The 18,749-nt window shown below is 51.7% G+C and overlaps 1 protein-coding gene across 1 annotated transcript in view; it reads left to right on the forward strand.

The window, feature by feature from the left end:
• Positions 1-3,020: 3,020 nt before the first annotated feature.
• The window catches only part of DGAT1 (diacylglycerol O-acyltransferase 1), a 33,373-nt gene continuing 17,644 nt past the window's right edge, over positions 3,021-18,749 (forward strand). Inside the window, exons 1-3 of the mRNA XM_083516820.1 lie at positions 3,021-3,253; positions 14,350-14,437; positions 17,650-17,690. Coding sequence (XP_083372946.1) covers positions 3,036-3,253; positions 14,350-14,437; positions 17,650-17,690 — 347 coding nt within the window. The 5' untranslated portion in view covers positions 3,021-3,035. The remainder of the gene's footprint in view (positions 3,254-14,349; positions 14,438-17,649; positions 17,691-18,749) is intronic.

Below are 18,749 nucleotides of genomic sequence, written 5' to 3' on the forward strand. Positions count from 1 at the left end.
TAGGTTTGCCAATTATAATTATTATTACTACTTCTCAATAAGCAGGCTCACACTATAGCAGGTGTTGATATGAATGAGCTGTAGCTCAGTGGAAGGGCATCTGAAATCGCTGGGTTTCCCCAGTGTTACGGAAGGGGGGGGGCATGTCTTCTTCACTACAATATATTTGCTCAATTTCTCTAGGACTCCATCACCCCTCCCCTGTCCTCCATAATCTCTCAAGTAATCCTGTCAAAATCACTCTGCCAAACCTTTCCTCGGGAAATGCCAGGTGACAGACTATGCGTACATGGACCATTGTCTTCTCAGGATGTGCTTATCTGCGCATATCTCCAGCTCTGCATATTCCCCCCTCCCTCCTCCATATGTTAATCCAGTGTAACCCAACCTCTCCTTAATGTATTCATGATGTAATCTGTGTAACCCAACCTTTCCTTAATGTATTCATGATGTAACTGGGATGTATTTTGCACTGTATTCTGGGACATGGAGGGAAATTTCAAAAGTTCATGTCACCCCTTCCTCTCTGTTCAATCTCGCCTTGAACCTGTTGCGCAATAAACTTGGATCTTCTGCAGTTTGCTCCTGCGTCCGGCTGAGCTCATTTTCTTCCGCAGGGACCCACGGACTTAGTCCGATGAGCTGGGTGGCAGAGTAACCCCGCACCCAGATTTTTCCATAACAGTTGGCGCCCAACGTGGGGCTTGCGGTTCTCCCGAGCTGCTGACTGGGGGCCCCGAAATCTTCAGCCGGCTCCGGGCCATTTTGCCTGGGAAGATCCTTTTGGACCCCCAGCCATCTTCTGGGCGGTAATCGAAAGCCCTAGGAGTTCAGCCGGGGAGCAAAAGAGGGATCCAGCCGGCTTATTCATCGATCCCGGGATCATCATAGAAGACGCGTGAGTATAAGGAAAAAGGAAAATCCAGTGCACTGGTGGGAAGGGGGTGGAATCTCCTGGCAACTGAATTCTCTGCCCTCCTCTCTATCGCTCCTTCTTGCCTTTCTCTTGGTCCGCTTAGTGAGAGAGACCGTGGACCGCTGCTCAACCCGAAAGAGGGGTTCTGAGCTCTATCTCTTTTCCTTAAAATCTCCAGCCAGCCGCACCAATTGGGAGCCCGAAAGTAAGACGGTGAGACCCGGCTTGGAAAGACAGCCGACTCTCCGCAACGGGCATCTCAGTTGAAAGCAAGGGGTTGGAGTTCTCTTTCCGAACTTCCCGAGCGTCCTTGCTAGGGGGCAGGAAGTGGTCTTGCTTTCTATCCCAATCCCAGCCGCACTGGTCGGTGCCACGTAACACGTGTATCGTGCGTGAGCCCGCTTCCAAAAGCAAGGGGGATTTTCAGTTCGAAATTCTATCCAGGGATCACCCGATCTGGCACCGCATGGCGCGGGCGTCCAGTAGGGCCCCTTTTCCTGAGATGTGACGATAGGTAGGAGGTTGCCAGGAGGGATAGCCCATGAGGAATTGGGCAGGACCGGCAGAGTGGAAAGAGACCCCAGGTTATAGGAAATAAGGAAATAGGAAATAAGGAAATAGGAAAGGGAACGCAAGGAACCGGATAGCTAGAGCTCTCTAAAACCCACTAAGGAAGTTGCCAGGCAACTAGAAGCCCCTTCTCCTCTTTACTATACGTCCCTGTACTAAGCATACCAAACCCCTAGACATACCAATCCTAATCAACCCCTCTCTTTCCCCCTTCTCTATCCCAGACACCCCCCCCCAAAAAAAAGGAAAAAGCAAAAAAGCAACAACAGCAACGCATGCATCTATAAAGGGGTACCCAGTCGACCAAGCGTTATGAGCCCTACCAGTTTGATTAACTGGTGGTGTGTTTGAAGAGGCAAGGAGGCTCATAAAACCATGTGGGACCTTCCTACTAATTTCACTTAATGAAGCCAGAGGTAGTGGCCCAACTCCTTGCAATAACCAACTAAAGGATGAGAATATATCTGTTTATATGTTACATGTTGTCTGTTATGTGTGTTGTCTGTTAATACGTATATGAGAATATGTATGTTTACATGTTGTCTGTTATGTGTGTTGTCTGTTCCTTCTGTCTCTGGCAGACTGCTTTTCTTAAGTGTGCATAGTTTAAACTGCAAGCTTGCTTCAAAATTTAAATCTAAGGAAGCCATGCTGGATCTTAGCAGTCCTAAATAAGACAAGATGAGAATGAAGTGTGCAAATGTTTACCCCACCTCTTGCTTTGCCCCAACTTTTGAGATTGTGAGTCTACAGTCTTATTTTGGAAGGTGATGATAACCTAATGTTTCTGCTGCAAAAGCCTAGTTGAGCACAACTGCTCGCTCAAGCTAAAATGCAGTGTATGTATTTCATTAAGCGTATGCCCATAAAAGTATGGTGTTCATTCTAAGAAAAAATATTTGAGTCCAGTTTTAACTTTGATTTAGTTGGACAGAAGAGTTATTGTAAGGCTCCTGATAGCAGTCTCTATAAGACTTCATGGCCTCTTTTGTTAGAAAATGCCCCCCTCCCCCTTGTTTCACTCTGCCTCTTTCAGTTGTTTTCTCCCTTCTTACTTCTGTGCTAGGTAAATCATAACACCCAGCCACTCTGGGCAGCTTCCAGCAAAAGATTAAAAATATATTAAAATATCAGTCATTAAAAACTTCCCTAAACATGTATCTGAAGAAGTGTGCATGCACATGAGAGCTTATACCAAGAACAAACTTAGTTGGTCTCTTAGCTGCCACTGGACAATTTATTTATTTTTTATATTCGTAACAACAACAATAGAATTAGCAGCTTGGCGCAACTTCCAGCAGGGACGCCCCGAAAGGGTTAATCTCCGGGCGGCCACCTCCCCCAGAACTACTCCTCCCGGCAGCCCCCGCGGCCACCCTCCAATCCGGCGCCTCCCAGCATGCTCTGGGCGCGGCGCCGGAGTACAAAAGGCCCCTCCTTTCCCTCCTCTCGCCTCCGACGCGCGGCGCCTCGTCCCGCGACTACACTTCCCGTGGTGCTCCGCGCGGGGTGTACGGCGTCCGCGAGGCGAAGTTTTGGCGGGAGGGTCATGGAGGCCGCTTGCGAGGGGGCGGGGCGCGGGGACGCGCCTGAGGAGAACGGGCAGCGGCGGCGGCGGCCGGAGGAGGCGAGCGGCGGGATGGGCGAGCGGGGAGCGGCGGCGGCGGGGCGGCGAGCGGCGGCGGCGGGGGCGCCGCCAGGAGGAGGGGGCGACTCGCGGAGGGGCGCCGGAGACGCCGCCCACCCCCCCGAGGGCGGAGACTTCAGGTAAACTCGGCGCCGTGACAGGACGCCCCCCTCCCCTCAAGAAGGGGTCCTCGGGGGGGGGGTCGGGGGCCGCGGGGGGGAGGAGGAGGCTGCCCTCCGCCCCAGTGACCCCCCGTCTCCCCATCCCTCTTGGGGGGTTCTGAAGGGCAGCAAGGACACCAGGGGCGCTGGGGGGTCCGCGGGGGTCGCTGCAGCCCCTCCTCTTTGGGGGGAGGCGGAAGAAAGCGGGGGCCTCGACGGGGTCCCCCCGCCCGGGACCCCCAGAGCGGCCCTGACCTGCGTTGGAGGCGGGGGGGGGGAAGGAGTAGGCTGCCCTCCGCCCCAGTGGCCCTTTGGACGGGGCGGGACCCCCGGGGGGGACAGTGGGGTCTTCAGCTCCCCCTCCCGTCTCCCCATCCCTCTTGGCAGGCTCTGAGGGGCAGCAAGGACACCAGGGGCGCTGGGGGGTCCACGGGGGGGCTGCTGCCCCTCCTCTTTGGGGGGAGGCGGAAGAAAGCGGGGGTCACGACGGGGTCCCCCTCTCCCGGGACCCCCGGAGCGGCCCTTACCTGTGTGGGGGGGGGAGGTGGAGGGACTCATCTGTTGCCAGGTACACGGGGAGGTTTTTTTGGGGGTCCCTCCTGCCTTTGCACTACCTTGCGGGAGAGGTACCCCGTTTTCCCGAAAGTAAGACATCCCCTGAAAATAAGACCTACTTCCAGTTTTGCCTCTGGCTGTAATATAACGCCTCCCCAATAATAAGGCAACTCCGGAATATAAGGCCCCCGAAGCTACAGTATTCTTCTTCATGGAAAAATAAGACATCCCCTGAAAATAAGACCTAGCGCATCTTTGGGAGCAAAAATTAATATGACACACTCTTATTTTTGGGGAAACAGGGCAGGAAAAACTCACAGGGGGCTTATGTGTTTCCCCCCTTCATTCCACCCCATGGGTAGGCAAACTAAGACTCGGGGGCCGGATCCGGCCCATTCACCTTCTCAATCCGGCCTGCGGACGGTTCGGGAATCAGTGTGTTTTTACATGAGTAGAATGTGCCCTTTTATTTAAAATGCACCCCTGGGTTACTTGTGGAGCATAGGAATTCGTTCATTTTCTTTTTCTTCAAAATATAGTCCTGACCCCCACAAGGTCTGAGGGACAGAGGACCGGCCCCCTGCTGAAAACGTTTGCTGACCCCTGTTCTACTTCCTTCTCCCCCAAAATCTAGTTTGGGGTAGAAATGTGTTGCTGAGATGGTGGCTCTAGGTCACCCATTTCACGCCCTGGGTAAGCTCTGAGCAGAGTTGGTAAACCAACCCCCCTTCCCTCCCCCTTGTGCTCCCTGCCCCCAATAAAGTAGCTGGCCTCTTCTCAAGGGGCAAAGCAGGGCAATACAGAGGAGCAGGGAGCAGGGTGTGGCTCCTGTCACCATCCCCGCTTGGGTTCGACTTCTGACCCTTGGCTGCTTTTCTTCCCCTTCTGCCTTCCTCCCCCCATGGCCAGGCTGCCTATCCTGCGTGACTCACCCTAGGATTTCACATACACTTTGAGTGTCTCTGTATGTTCGCTGCAAACGTGCTCCCTGGGTGTGCAAACCAATTGTCCCAAGGTGTTCTTGGCCATAGGAAATCCCAAAGCCCTGTCGGAACTGGGGAGGGGGGGGACAGAGAAGTGAGGCCCCACAGACTGGCTGGTCAAATGTGGCCCCCACCCGCCACTGCCTTCCTTTCCCAAATGTTGCCCGTCTCCTATACTTGCTCTATCAATAGCTAGGAGGAATGAGGGTGGCTGGGTTTGCCTCCTGAAATGGACATTTCCCCTTGAGCTACAGTCTTGTCTGGCCTTGTATATAGAGCCAGGCAGGGTCTCTGCAAAAGCGCCCCCCCCAACTCTCAGCAAAGCCCCCACATTGACTTAGAAAGGCTCAGGTGTTGGGAGGGCTTGATGCAGGCAGATTCCTTCACATCGACCCTCTGCTTTGGGGCTCATGCTGGTGCTGCAGAATAATATTTGGGTTGAGTTAGGTGTTAGATTAAGGGACATGGGTGGCGCTGTGGGTTAAACCACTGTGCTGCTTGGGCTTGCCGATCAGAAGGTTGGCAGTTTGAATCCCCGCGACGGGGTGAGCTCCCGTTGCTCAGTCCCTGCTCCTGCCAGGCTTGCAGTTCGAAAGCAGTTCGAAACAGCTCTGGGCTGTTATGCTTGCTCCCAAAGGCAAGATCTTTGCTGATCCCATTATTTTGTCACCTCGCCCTTCCTCCTAGGAGTTAAGGGCGCAATGTTCCTTCTTCCCCAACCGCAGATCTTCACAACAACTCTCTGAGGGAGGCTAGGGACAATCACGGGCTGAGGATCTCCTAGTCAGCGTCCTAATTAAGTAAGGATAAGAAAGTAAGAGGGATGCGGGTGGAGCTGTTTGTTAAACCACGGAGCCTAGGGCTTGCTGACCAGAAGGTCGGCGGTTCGAATCCCCGTGACGGGGTGAGCTCCCGTTGCTCAGTCCCTGCTCCTGCCAACCTAGCAGTTCAAAAGCACGTCAAAGTGCAAGTAGATAAATAGGTACCATTCCAGCGGGAAGGTGAACGGCGCTTCCGTGCGCTGCTCTGGTTCGCCAGAAGCGGCTTAGTCATGCTGGCCACATGACCCGGAAGCTGTCTGCAGACAAACGCTGGCTCCCTCGGCCAATAAAGCGAGATGAGCACCGCAACCCCAGAGTCATCTGCGACTGGACCTAATAGTCAGGGGTCCCTTTACCTTTTAGGTGTTAAATTGGGATTGCAGGAGGAAGAACCTAGTAGATGCAGAGAGGCTGAGCAGTCCCTGGTGGTATATTTGCAGATAGCTATAACATTGTCCCGTTCCCCTGTGAAGATGGGCGAGGGAGCCAGATGTCCTTGGGCCATGGAGGGCTTTTGGTGGGGCACGTGCATCTCATTCTTGCCCCCCACCCTTCTTCCAAGAGCAAGAGCATCAGAGGGTTCCCAAAGGTGACAGGGCTGCCCCTTCTCATCTTGCCTTGGGACCCGACTCCTGGCTTTGCTGGCTGGGGCTGATGTGAGTCACGGTCTGAAACACTGGAGGGGGCATCAGACCAGGGTAACGTCAGCCCAGAACATCTATCTGGGTGAGGTTGTAGCCGGAGCAGCTGGGAAACCCCGAAGCAAAGTATGCATCCATCAACACAGGTGGATCAGAGACCTGTTCTGCAGGTGGAGCAAAAACCCATTTAGCACCTGAATACTGTTGTCTTGGACTACCTGCCTAGGTACTTCTGTTTTCTCTGGAATGTGTGTCATTACGCAGCCAGTCCCTTTTGCTGATTCAACACTTCTGCTCCTTCACTGGAACTGCATGAAAAGAGCAAGCGGTTTTAGGTAGCACCTGCATATTGATTGTCCTTCATCCCAAATCTCCAGGTCGCCTCTCAGCAGCTTCAGGTGCCTGTTGGTAAGCTTGTGGAGGAGGGCTGCCTCTGAGGCGCTGCACCTGACTGGCCTGGGATGGGGTACAAAGGATGCAGACTCCGTCTAGGACTTGCAATGCAAATTGCTCCAAAACCACAAAAGTGGTCGGGGTGTGTGTGTGCGTCCTGAAGATGTGGGATACAGCAGGACATTTTGCTACTACAAAGCAGGTGTGGACCTTGTGGGTACCTGGATGGAGGTATTCCAAGGAGCCTTCTTTGCACTGCCTTTACTGCCGCGGAGGGAAATGGTCATAACTAAACAGTGGCTCTAGTTGTGGGTGGAGGAAGAGGGTAGATAGACATTGCATATTTTGAGACATGTGATTTGTGCCAAAATGGAGCTGCTTCTGAACTGTTAAACACCAAGAGGCATTCTAGAAAGGAGCCTCTCCGAGACCTGAGCTACTAGTCCCTAGTGATCCTGTACATGTTAAATCTAGCTGATGTTGCAGTGCCAGGGTGGAGACTAGACTCCTTAGGCCACGATGTGACCAGGAGTGGGTCGCAGCCTACCTGTGGAAGACAATTTGTTGTCGTTTAGTCGTGTCCGACTCTTTGTGACCCCATGGACCAGAGCACGCCAGGCACTCCTGTCTTCCACTGCCTCCCGCAGTTCCCGCAGTGGAAGACGATTAGAACCATAGAATTGTAGTGTTGGAAGGGATCCCAACACTAGAGCCATCTAGTCCAGCCCCCTTTCAATGCAGGAATCTCAACTAGGTCATACGCGACAGGAGGCCACCCAGCTTGCGTTTAAAAAAGGAAGGAGATTCCACCACCTTTTGTGAGAGTCTGTTCCCTGCCATATGGCATTTTTTCGGGTAAACTGACCTACTCCACAACTTTGGATCCTGCCTGTCTTTTGAGTCACCTCAACTGGTTGCTCTACCTGTCTAAGAATCTGGACAAAAGATACCTGGCAGCAGGTCTCACCAGCTTGTGCCTCGCCTGTTTTGCAAACAGAAGTGGCGGGCCCTCTCTGTCCTGTTTGCCAGCCCTGTTTTATTGAAATGTTGACACCTTGGTTTCCTTGCCTGGGGCTCTGTGCTGGGGTGGAGCAGATCCTTGGTCTGGATTGGGTGCCTCACTCCCCCGCTTGCCAAAAGCTGCCTTGGAAGGAGATGTGGAGGTGGCCCGTGCTGGGGACAACTGGCTCTCCAGCTCTGGCAGATAAGCAACGGCTTATGGCACCAGGATTCCTAGGGAGCCCACAGCTGAGCAACAAATGAGTCTTCCTTGGTCCAGTAGACCTGAAGGAGTGTCTCCACCCCCATCGGTTACAGGGAACCAGGCAGAGGGCCTTCTCGGTGGTGGTGCCTTCCCGGTGGAACGCCCTCCCACCAGATGTCAAAGAGAACAACAACTACGAGACTTTTAGAAGACATCTGAAGGCAGCCCTGTTTAGGGAAGCTTTCAATGTTTGATACATTACTGTATTTTAGTATTGTGTTGAAAGCTGCCCAGAGTGGCTGGGGAAGCCCAGGCAGATGGGCGGGGTAATTATTATATTATTATTATTCCTCTTCTATTCCCAGCCAGGGATTGTGGACTGTTTGTTCCTCTATCTCTGAGGGACAGTGCCTGTAAGGCAATGGTAGGCAACCTAAGGCCCGGGGGCCAGATGCGGCCCAGTCGCCTTCTAAATCTGGCCCACGGACGGTCCAGGAATCAGCGTGTTTTTACATGAGTAGAATGTGTCCTTTTATTTAAAATTCATCTCTGGGTTATTTGTGGGGCATAGGAATTCGTTCATATTTTTTCCCCAAAATGTAGTCCGGCCCCCCACATGGTCCGAGGGACGGTGGACCGGCCCTCTGCTCAAAAATGTTGCTGACTCCTGCTGTAAGGCTTTCCCTTCCAAGGACTTGGGCAAAGGCCTTTTCGCACGGAGGGGTCTCTGCCTCCCCCTGCAGATGCTTAAGGCGACTCTTGGGCAAGAATGGATTTTGTGCCTCCTCCCTGGGGAGGCTGGCGGTTGTAGTCTGGCTGAGAGACACTGGGCTCAGCGGCCTGATCAAAAGAGCGTCAAACGGTGTGGCTGCTGCAAAGCCGGAAGGAGCAAGGACTATTGTGGGGCAGAAAGAAGCTCTTCGATTGAGGTAGCAGCAGGAGGCTAGGCTCCTGCGTCTCTGCTCAAAGGGCACAAGGAATCTGAGCTGAGCTGCTGCTGAGCATGGCTGACCCAGAAACGCTCTGTTGTCGGAGGTTGTTTTTTTTGTTTGTTTTTTTGGGGGAGCCCTTTGAACTCAGCTCCCCTCCTTGCTGGGCTCTTGGGCTCTATGTTGCAGTTCCAGCATCACAGCTCCTAAAAGCGGAAGGTGGTATTTTGAGACATTTGGGTTTTTAATACAGTGGTACCTCGGGATGCAAACGGGATCCGTTCCGGAGCCCCGTTCGCATCCTGAACAGAACGTAAGACGCAACAGTGCGTCTGCGCGGGTCACGTTTCGCCGCTTCCGTGTGTGCGTGTGACGTCATTTTGACCATCTGCGCATGCGCAAGCGGCGAAACCCAGAAGTAACGCCTGGGTCGCAGTGGGGCGCAACCTGAAAATACTTAGGCTGAAGCGTATTTATCCTGAGGTATGACTTTACTGGGACGTGGGTGACGCTGTGGTCTAAACCACAGAGCCTAGGGCTTGCTGAGCAGGGTTCGAATCCCCGCAACGGGGTGAGCTCCCGTTGCTCGGTCCCTGCTCCTGCCCACCTAGCAGCTCGAAAGCACGTCAAAGTGCAAGTAGATAAATAGGTACCGCTCTGGCGGGAAGGTAAATGGCATTTCCATGTGCTGCTCTGGTTCGCCCGAAGCAGGTTAGTCATGCTGGCCACATGACCCGGAATCTGTATGCTGGCTCCCTCGGCCAGCAAAGCAAGATGAGCGCCGCAACCCCAGAGTCAGGCACGACTGGACCTAAGGTCAGGGGTAAAGGTAAAGGTAATGGGACCCCTGACCATTAGGTCCAGTCATGGCCGACTCTGGGGTTGCGACGCTCATCTCGCTTTATTGGCTGAGGGAGCCGGCGTACAGCTTCCGGATCATGTGGCCAGCATGACTAAGCCGCTTCTGGCGAGCAAGAGCAGCGCATGGAAACGCCGTTTACCTTCTCACAGGAGCGGTACCTATTTATCTACTTGCACTTTGATGTGCTTCCAAACTGCTAGGTTGGTAGGAGCAGGGACCGAGCAACGGGAGCTCACCCCGTCGTGGGGATTCGAAACGCCAACCTTCTGATCAGCAAGTCCTGGGCTCTGGTTTAACCCACAGTGCCACCCACATCCTCAGGGCTACCTTTACCTTTTTATGACTGTACTATTTCTAGTGACTCATAAGCTTTTTTGGGACCAGCAGCTCAGGGGCATGAACTTGAAAAATGTGCAGGTGAATAGAACACCAGGTTCCCCACAATATTTCGGCCCTTGGAGAACTTCGTCTAAGCTTCCCGGTTTGTGTGTGTCTGAGGCAGTCATTGAGGCACTGATCTGCTTTTATGAGCTGATCACTTGTGGGCAACTTCCGTAATCTTGAAGGGGTGTTTGGAATGAGCAGTGATCCATAAGGACATAAGGAGAGCCTGCTAGATCAAGCCAATGGGAGCCCATCCTGGCCAGCCTCCTGTTCTCACAGTGGCCAACCAGATGCCCTAGTTGGAAGCCTGCAAGGAGGATTCGAACGCAAGATCCTTCTTCTCTCCTGTGGTTTCCACAAACTGGCATTCAGAAGCATTTCCATCATGGCCAGGAGCAAGGAGGGATGTATTCCTAGAGCAGTCAGGTATCCTCTCCTACCTTCCTAGACATTCCCACAGCCATACGTAGCTCTCTCCTCCTCCATGAATTCGTCCTGTCTTTTAACGCCACCCCTGCCTCCTGCGTAAGGGAGTTCCATAGTTTAACTGCTTTGCATGAAACGTTTCTCTGTCTAATTTCTCCAAGAGTCGGACACAACTAGACAGAGGCCTCAGCAATATATCGACGTAATGCCCAATACCGGGTTGAAGTCCAAATCATGTTTTCGGTTTCATAATTGTTGACCTGGTGATATTTCACAAGTGTGTGTGTGCGTGCACGCTATGCAGAAATCACAATGTGGGGAAAACCATGAAGCAAACCAATGCTTCTAGACCAGGTTTCCTCAACCTCAGCCCTCCAGATGTTTTGAGACTACAATTCCCATCATCCCTGACCACTGGTCCTGGTAGCTAGGGATCATGGGAGTTGTAGGCCAAAAACACCTGGAAGGCCGAGGTAGAGGAAGCCTGTTCTGTACATTCTTGCAGTCCCTGTTAACTCGGCTCATTTCTCCCCTGGCAGTGAATCCTAGGAGCAGGAGCCGGCAAAAATCACCTTCCGGGGAAACCTGAAGCTAGCCCATGGCTCTGCGTAGCTCCATCCTTATTTTAGATATCGGTACAGTATATCACAGTGTTTAGCTGATGATGTTGAAAACCAGACATTGCCCAGCCCTACTGCATGCCATGAATAATTTTATAAATTTCTGTCATGTCACCTCTTATCTTTGTGACGCTTCCCGTATCGAAAAAGTGGAAGCTTGCCTAGGAGAATGTGGTTTTCTCCTGCTAGGTCAGTTCCCTTTCTTGGTGGAATGTACCCAGTGGGTGGCTGGCCTCCAGCTCAGCCAAGAGATTGAGATAAAAGGCTTATCCAAACAGATTAAGGGCTGTGATGGATGCTCCACCAACACCTCCTTGCTTGGGGCTTACCGGTAATTCCTGGGATTAAGAAACACCCTGGGGTCAAGTAGGGGAAATGGCTCAGATTTGTGGAGGGGATGGAAGATTGTTGGGCTGGAGAACGCGGAAGAATCTCTCCCTCTTGCCTCATGAACCTAATTCAGTGGTGTCCAAACTTTTTTCAAAGAGGGCCAGGTTTGATGAAGTGAAGAGCCCTGAGGGCCGGCCAAAGGGCCAACCAAAATTGTTGACCTTTTTTTAGGTTTGAAGTTGTTGAGCTTTTCCCCCCCAGGATTCTGCCCTGGGAATTAAACTGCAACAGGGGCCGGATAGAGTCAACCGCCAGATTAGGCCCCCATAATGGACTTTGGCCCCTTCATGGATCACTGCCTTGCCATGGCGAAGGGGCTTGAATAACTCAGAGAAACTATGAACTATGCCAAGCAGGGCACCCAAGATGGACAGGTCATAGTGGAGAGTTTTGACCAAACGTGATCCACCTGGAGTAGGAACCGGCAAGCCACTCCAGTATCCCTGCCAAGAAAACTCCATGGACACGAGATGGTTGGATAGTGTTCTCGAAGCTACCAACATGAGTTTGACCAAACTGTGGGAGGCAGTGGAACACAGGAGTGCCTGGCATGCTCTGGTCCAGGGGGTCACGAAGAGGTGCTTCTCCCCGCCGCCAGCCTCCAAACCAGGTTGGGGGACAGTGGGATGGCGGCGTTCCGCCTCCCCGCTGTCCCCCGAGCTTGTGGGGCTGGCGGCAGGGAGAAGCGTGCTTCTCCCCTCCGCCAGCCTCCAAACCAGGTCGGGGAACCGAAGCCTGGGGCGCGCTGTGGAGGCTTGTGGAGAGCTTCCTGAAGCCTGGAGAGTGAGAGGGGTCGGTGCGCACCGACCCCTCTCGCTCTCCAGGCTTCAGCGAAAGCCTGCATTCGCCCCATACACATTTCCCCTTCATTTTTGGAGAGGAAAAAGTGCGTCCTATAGGGCGAAAAATACGGTACGTTTTTATTGAAATTTTATTGATGTTAGCTGCCCTGAGCCCGGCTCTGGTGAGGGAGGGCGGGGTATAAATAAAACTTATTATTCTTATTCTTATTATTAGTCCAGGATCCTGAACTCACAGTGGCCAACCAGGTGCCCCCACGGGAAATCCTCAGGCAGGATCCAAGCACAAGAGCCCCCTCCTCTCTCAAGGTTTTCAGCGACTGCGAGGGCAGAGCACAGCTTCTCTGGATAATAGTTATTGAGAGCCCAATCCTAGAATCTGAGTTGGAAGCGACTAGGCCTGGGCAACACCTGCTTTCCAAGCATTGTGATATACATTGGTACCTTGGTTTATTAGCTTAATCTGTTCCGGTAGTCCATTCTTAAACCAAAACCATTCTTAAACTGAGGCGCGCTTTCCCTAATGAGACCTCCTACTCCTGGTGGCAGTCCACCGTTCGGATTCTGTTCTTAGACCGAGGTAAAGTTCTCAAACTGAGACACTATTTCCAGTTTGAGTTCGTAAACTGAATCGTTCTTAAACAGAACTGTTCTTAAACCGAGGTATCACCAGCTATAAGCATTGTGATGGGAAAATAAGTGGTGTTGGTAAAAAGATTAATAAGAATACGTAAATATAGATTGATAATGAGGGAAAATGTATTTTTAATATAGGTCAAGATGTTGAGTAAGGTTAAGAGATTGAGGGTAAGGATTTGCTGAACTAAATATCTGAACTGGACTACAAAAAGGGAGGTGTGAGGAGGTCAAACTAGAGAAGGAAGTTTAGGATATGAAAATACTAACTTTTTTTCTGTTTTGCTTTTTGGTGTTTTTCACTCTTTTTCTTCTATTTTGTTAATTGCTCTTTTTTTAGTGTGTACTTTTATGTGTTTTGCTTTGTATTCTCCTATTTTTGTAGTTCTTTTTGGTTTTTCTATTTTATGTTTAAATTTTTGAAGTTATAAATTGTTCAATAAATATTATTAAAAAAAAATATATAAGCATTGTGATGTACTGATAGAATAATGATAATACGACTAAAATTTATTATTTCTATGCTACACATCTGACTGGGTAACCCCAGCCACTCTGGGCGGCTTCCAACAATATCTCACAATGTCTGAAATAAGGATGGAGCTCTCTAGAGGCATTCATGGTCCCCCCCCCCCTCACCTTGTGATTTCTGCACACACATATCATGATTTGTGATATATTGCCAGGTCAAAAATTATGCAACCAATATCAGGATATGGACTTCAAACCAGTTTTTTGGATTATACTGCATTGGCCTGAATATAAGCCTCACTTTCTCCCCCAAATTCTGACCGTGAAAAGTTAAACTGCGGCTTAAATTCACGACCTTACAAAAATTGGCTTTTGCGATATCGCTTCTGAAGCAGACATACGGTAAAATGGAATGGGTGAGAGTGCCTGCGGAATTTTAAGGGAGCGGCTTATATTCGGGTATTGTCTTTTTTTCTCTCTCCCCCCCCCCCCCAATTTTAAAGGTGCGGCTTATATTCGGGCCAATACAGTATATCGCCCAGCTCTGGAACATTGCAACCCCCTGCGATGCAAGAATCTCAGCTGAAGCATCCATGACAGGTGGCAATCAAGCCTCTGCTGAAGAACCTCCCAAGGAAGGAGAGGTCCACAGCCTCTCCTCCATGAACTGGTCTAACCTCCTTTTGAAGCCCTCCCAAGTTGGTGGCCCTCGCCGCCTCCTGTGGAGCAGCGCCCCCTCTGCAAAACCCCCGGTGCCTCCCGGATGCTTTGACTCCCAATGCCCATCCGCCCCAGTCAGCACTGGGGAGAAGCCACGGAAGGTTTTGGGCATGCGTGCTTTGGGGTGCGAATGTGGCTGTGCATTTACCTCTTCTCCCTGCCTGCATCTAGGGCCGGCCTGCTTCTGCCCCTGCTTCCTCTAACCTCTCCATCCTTCCTTTCTTCCTCCTTCCCTCCCAGATGCCACAGACTTCAGGATTCCCTGCTGAGCTCAGCCAGTGGCTACAGCAACTACCGGGGTATATTGAACTGGTGTGTTGTCATGCTGGTGAGTAGCAAGAGTTGCCCCTCTGCCCTTGCCCTCCTGCCTTGAGGCTGCTTGGCACCTTGTGCCAGGCCTCTTGCAGCACCTCTGCTCTCTTGAGCCTCCCAGCGGCAGCAACAGCAGCAGCAGCTGCCAATCCCCAGACAGAGGCACCCGGATCCCCTCCCTGCAGAGGAGCTGGCCAGGAGCCAGGCAGACAGACATACTCCAGGGGCAAGGAGGCCGTTGTGGCCTTCCCTGATGGCACAGAAGGGCTATTGTGGTGTCGATAGGCCGGCAATCTGGCCCTGGGATGCTGTCTCCTGGCGTAATAATGATGATGATAATGATTTATACCCTGCCCATCTGGCTGAGTTTCCCCAGCCACTCTGGGCGGCTCCCAATCGAGTGTTAAAAACAATACAGGATTAAGTATTAAAAACTTCCCTAAACAAGGCTGCCTTCAGATGTCTTTAAAGATAAGGTAGCTGCTTCCTTCACATCTGAAGGGAGGGCGTTCCACAGGGCGGGCGCCACCACCAAGAAGGCCCTCTGCCTGGTTCCCTGTAACTTGGCTTCTCACAGTGAGGGAACCGCCAGAAGGCCCTCTGAGCTGGACCTCAGTGTCCGGGCGGAACGATGGGGGGTGGAGACTACTTCAGCTAATCAAGCAATCAAGTCAGTGGAGGCATGCTCCATCCATCTGAAGAGAGCCTCCAAGTTCAGAGGCAGTGTACCTGTGAATATGAGGTGCTGGGGCACACACAACACACACACATGCCTGAGGGATGCCTGTTTCTGCCTTCACGCTGACTTTGTGGGCTACCTGGAGCACTTACGGTTGCCATGGGAATGGGGTAGTCTGGTCCAGTACGTTCCTCTAATAATAACAGTAATACTTATAATTTTTTTGTTTATGCCCTGCCCATCTGGCTGGGTTGCTGCAGTTACTCTGGGTAAGGGGCAGCCCCAGCAGAAACTGGTCCTGCCAAGGTGCACAGAGGCATTGGCTAAGACTGGAATTAGTCTGTGAAACTGAGCAAGCAGGGCTTGGAAAGAAAGATGGGCAGCCTCTCTGTAGTAGTAGTATAATATAATAATTTATTATTTATACTCCACCCATCTTGCTGGGTTTCCCCAGCCACCCTGGGCAGCTTCCAACAGAACACTAAAATACAATAACCTATTAAACATTAACAGCTTCCCTAAACAGGGCTGCCTTCAGATGTCTTCTAAAAGTCTGGTAGTTGTTTTTCTCTTTGACATCTGGTGGGAGGGTGTTCCACAGGGTGGGCACCACTACCGAGAAGGCCCTCTGCCTGGTTCCCTGTAACTTCGCTTCTCGCAGCAAGGGAACTGCCAGAAGGCCCTTTGCTTTTATTCTCCTCCTGCAACCCTCTTGGGTGGGGGGCGGCCTTGGTGCTTGGTTGGCTCTGCTCCTGCTGCCCAGGTGAGGAGAGGCGATGGCAGCAGCTGGCACGTACCCCAGAGCGCTCTCTGGCCCCCTAGCCACTGGGCTCCACTCTGAGACTGCCCTGCCTGCCAGGATAGAAAGCTATGTGATGCTTCCAGGAAAGGCTCAACTTCCAGACTGGGATGTTAATGGAAAATTAGCTTCTAGTGCCTGTTCTCTCCCACCGTGCAACTCCACTTACCCTCTTTGTGTAGGGGGATTTCCGGTTTCAACCCCCCAACCTTTCTGCTTTGGGTTCAGCTGCAGCCAGCATGTCAGGGGCCAATCCCAAAAAGACCCTGCACTTTGAACAGCCGCCTGTGCATCCCCATCCCTATCCAGCTTCTTCCTGAAGCCCCCCTTTGCTGAAGTACCACCCCCCCCACACTTCCTAAGGGGAAACTGTGGCTTGTGGGCCTGATCCCTCCTGCTATCCCCACTCCTTGTTGTGGGGTGCTGGCAGGGTGGAGAACACTTCCTTGCTCTGCATGCCATGTTAAGGGTGGGCTGGGCAGAAGAAATGCTTCCTTTTTCCTCCAAGGCAGCCCGGATGTTGTTTAAGCTCCCTTCGGTCCGTCTGTCCCCAGTGAAGGAGAGGCGAGCTCAAGAACGCAGCAGGAGGGTGGTGTTGAAAGAGGAAGGGCCCCCCCCTTGCGGAGTCCCTTCCACCTTTGCTCCCCACGACCTTTGCTCCCGGGACTTAACCCTGCTCACCCTCGATTGGGAAATCAGGAAGCGGGCAGGCTTGTGGTTTAGCAACATGCCTCGCTATCTTTCCATCTCTTTCCTTGTCCTCCTCCTCTGTAGCAACTGCTCAGGGTGAAACTCGCCCACACGGGCTGGAAGGCATGTGCCAAGACGGTGTGGCTCGTCCTGCTGCCCATCCCACAGCAAAATAATGATGATATTAATTTAATTTTATCCTGTTCTTCTGGCACTCCGGACGGCTTCCAATAAAATATAAAAACAGTAGAACATTGAGAACTTCCACAAGGAGGTGAGCTCGCATTGCAGAGTGGAGACTAAACGAAGAAATAGTAAATAGTATAGAAATAGTAGAGAAAGGTAAAAATAATAATTAAAGAGTATTTTGAGTTTGACCTCAATCAATGGGTGGATGAGAAAGGGGTCTGGGACGGAAGCAATGCAGTCCTAAGGGGCTCACTAATACAACAGAATGCCCATCTGAGGAAGTTGGAAGAAAGTAAAAAATTGGAAATAGTTAATGTGTTAGGAAGGAAAGGGAAAAAATTAATACAAAAACCTGGAAATGAAGAAATACTACAAGAAATTAAACTATTACAAACAGCTCTCTAAGCTGCCTGTTCAGTTGCCAGAATTGTAGCTCTGCTGCCCCCGGTTGCTCCCCCCCCAAACTGATCAGTCCCACAGAATCCTCTTTAGTGCTGGGGGAGGGAGGGACCTGAGACCAGCCTCCCATTGCATTGCATTTTCTCATTTGTATCCGTATTTATTTCACAAAATTTATGCAACTCCAAGCGGTTTACAGAAAAGATAAAGCCATAAAAATGGGGGGGGGGGATTGCAATACATTAAAACGTGCAAGAAGTTAAAACACTAAATCAGATTATAATTCCCTTCTGCATTTCTAAGCATGTGGGCAGGCTTGTCTGAACAGGAAAGTTTTAGCAGAAATTCTGCACTGCTGGCTATCGAGAGACAGTTATGGCCGGTTTTTGAGATTGGGATTGGAAGGAAAGGGGTTGGGGTTGGCATTTCCTGCGGGAGCTGCTGCTCACTTCTAGCCCTTCTTGTCTTCCAGGTCTTGAGCAATGCTCGCCTCTTCCTAGAGAACCTCATCAAGTAAGTCTTGCGCTCCTCTTCAGTTGGGGTGGGGGGCTGGCAGCAGTGGAGAGACCTCACCTGGGATGCTACAATTCTGCCATAGCAGATCAGAGTGGATGTGACAGGCTGCCTTTGGGGGCAGGCACAATTCCCATCATCCCTAGCTAACAGGACCAGTGGTTATGCTCCGCGCAGGGCTGCCCTTGAAGCTGTCCCAGAAACTCCAGCGGGTGCAGAATGCTGCAGCGAGGCTCCTCACGGGGTCTCTGCCATGGGAGCACAGGGTCAGATTTAAGGTGCTGCTTTTGACCTTTAAAGCCCTTCACGGCCTAGGACCCTCGTACCTATGGGACCGCCTCTCCCGGTATGCCCCATGGAGAGCCTCAAGGTCCATAAATAGCAACACCCTAGTGGTCCTGGGCCCTAAGGACGTTAGATTAGCTTCAACCAGAGACAGGGCCTTCTCAACACTGGCTCTGGCCTGGTGGAACGCTCTGCCTCATGAAACCAGGGCCCTGCAGGATCTGATTTCCTTCCGCAGGGCCTGTAAAACAGGGATATTCCGCCTGGCCTTTGGCTTGGAGCCAACTTGATTCCCTCCTCCTCTTTTCTTTTTCCTTTCTCCTCCTGTGACGAGGCTGCATTTTAATGTTTCGATATTTTAATTCTTGTATTTTAATCTTGTTTTTTAAGTTGTAGTCATTCAACTTCTTTTTATTATTGCTTGTTAGCCGCCCTGAGCCTGACCTTGGCTGGGGAGGGCGGGGTATAAATAAAAATTATTATTATTATTATTATTATTATTATTAGTCCCAAACATCTGGAGGGCCAGAGTTTGCCTGTGCCTGCTTTGGGGACCTGTCTCTTGTTGCTCTCTCAGAAGCAGCAAGGAGGAGGGCAGATCCTGGGACCTGGGGGGGGGGGGAGAGGAGGGGAGGGCTGCAGCTCAAGGCCAGAGCACCTGCTTGGCTTGCAGAAGGTCGCTGCTTCAATCCTCAGCATCTCCAGGCAGGACTGGGAGAGAGCCATGGCTGCCAGACAGTGCAGGGACATAGGAAGGCACCCTCTCTGAGTCGG

The sequence above is a fragment of the Podarcis liolepis genome, assembly GCF_965112155.1.
Source record: "Podarcis liolepis genome assembly, chromosome: 8".
NCBI lineage: Eukaryota > Metazoa > Chordata > Lepidosauria > Squamata > Lacertidae > Podarcis > Podarcis liolepis.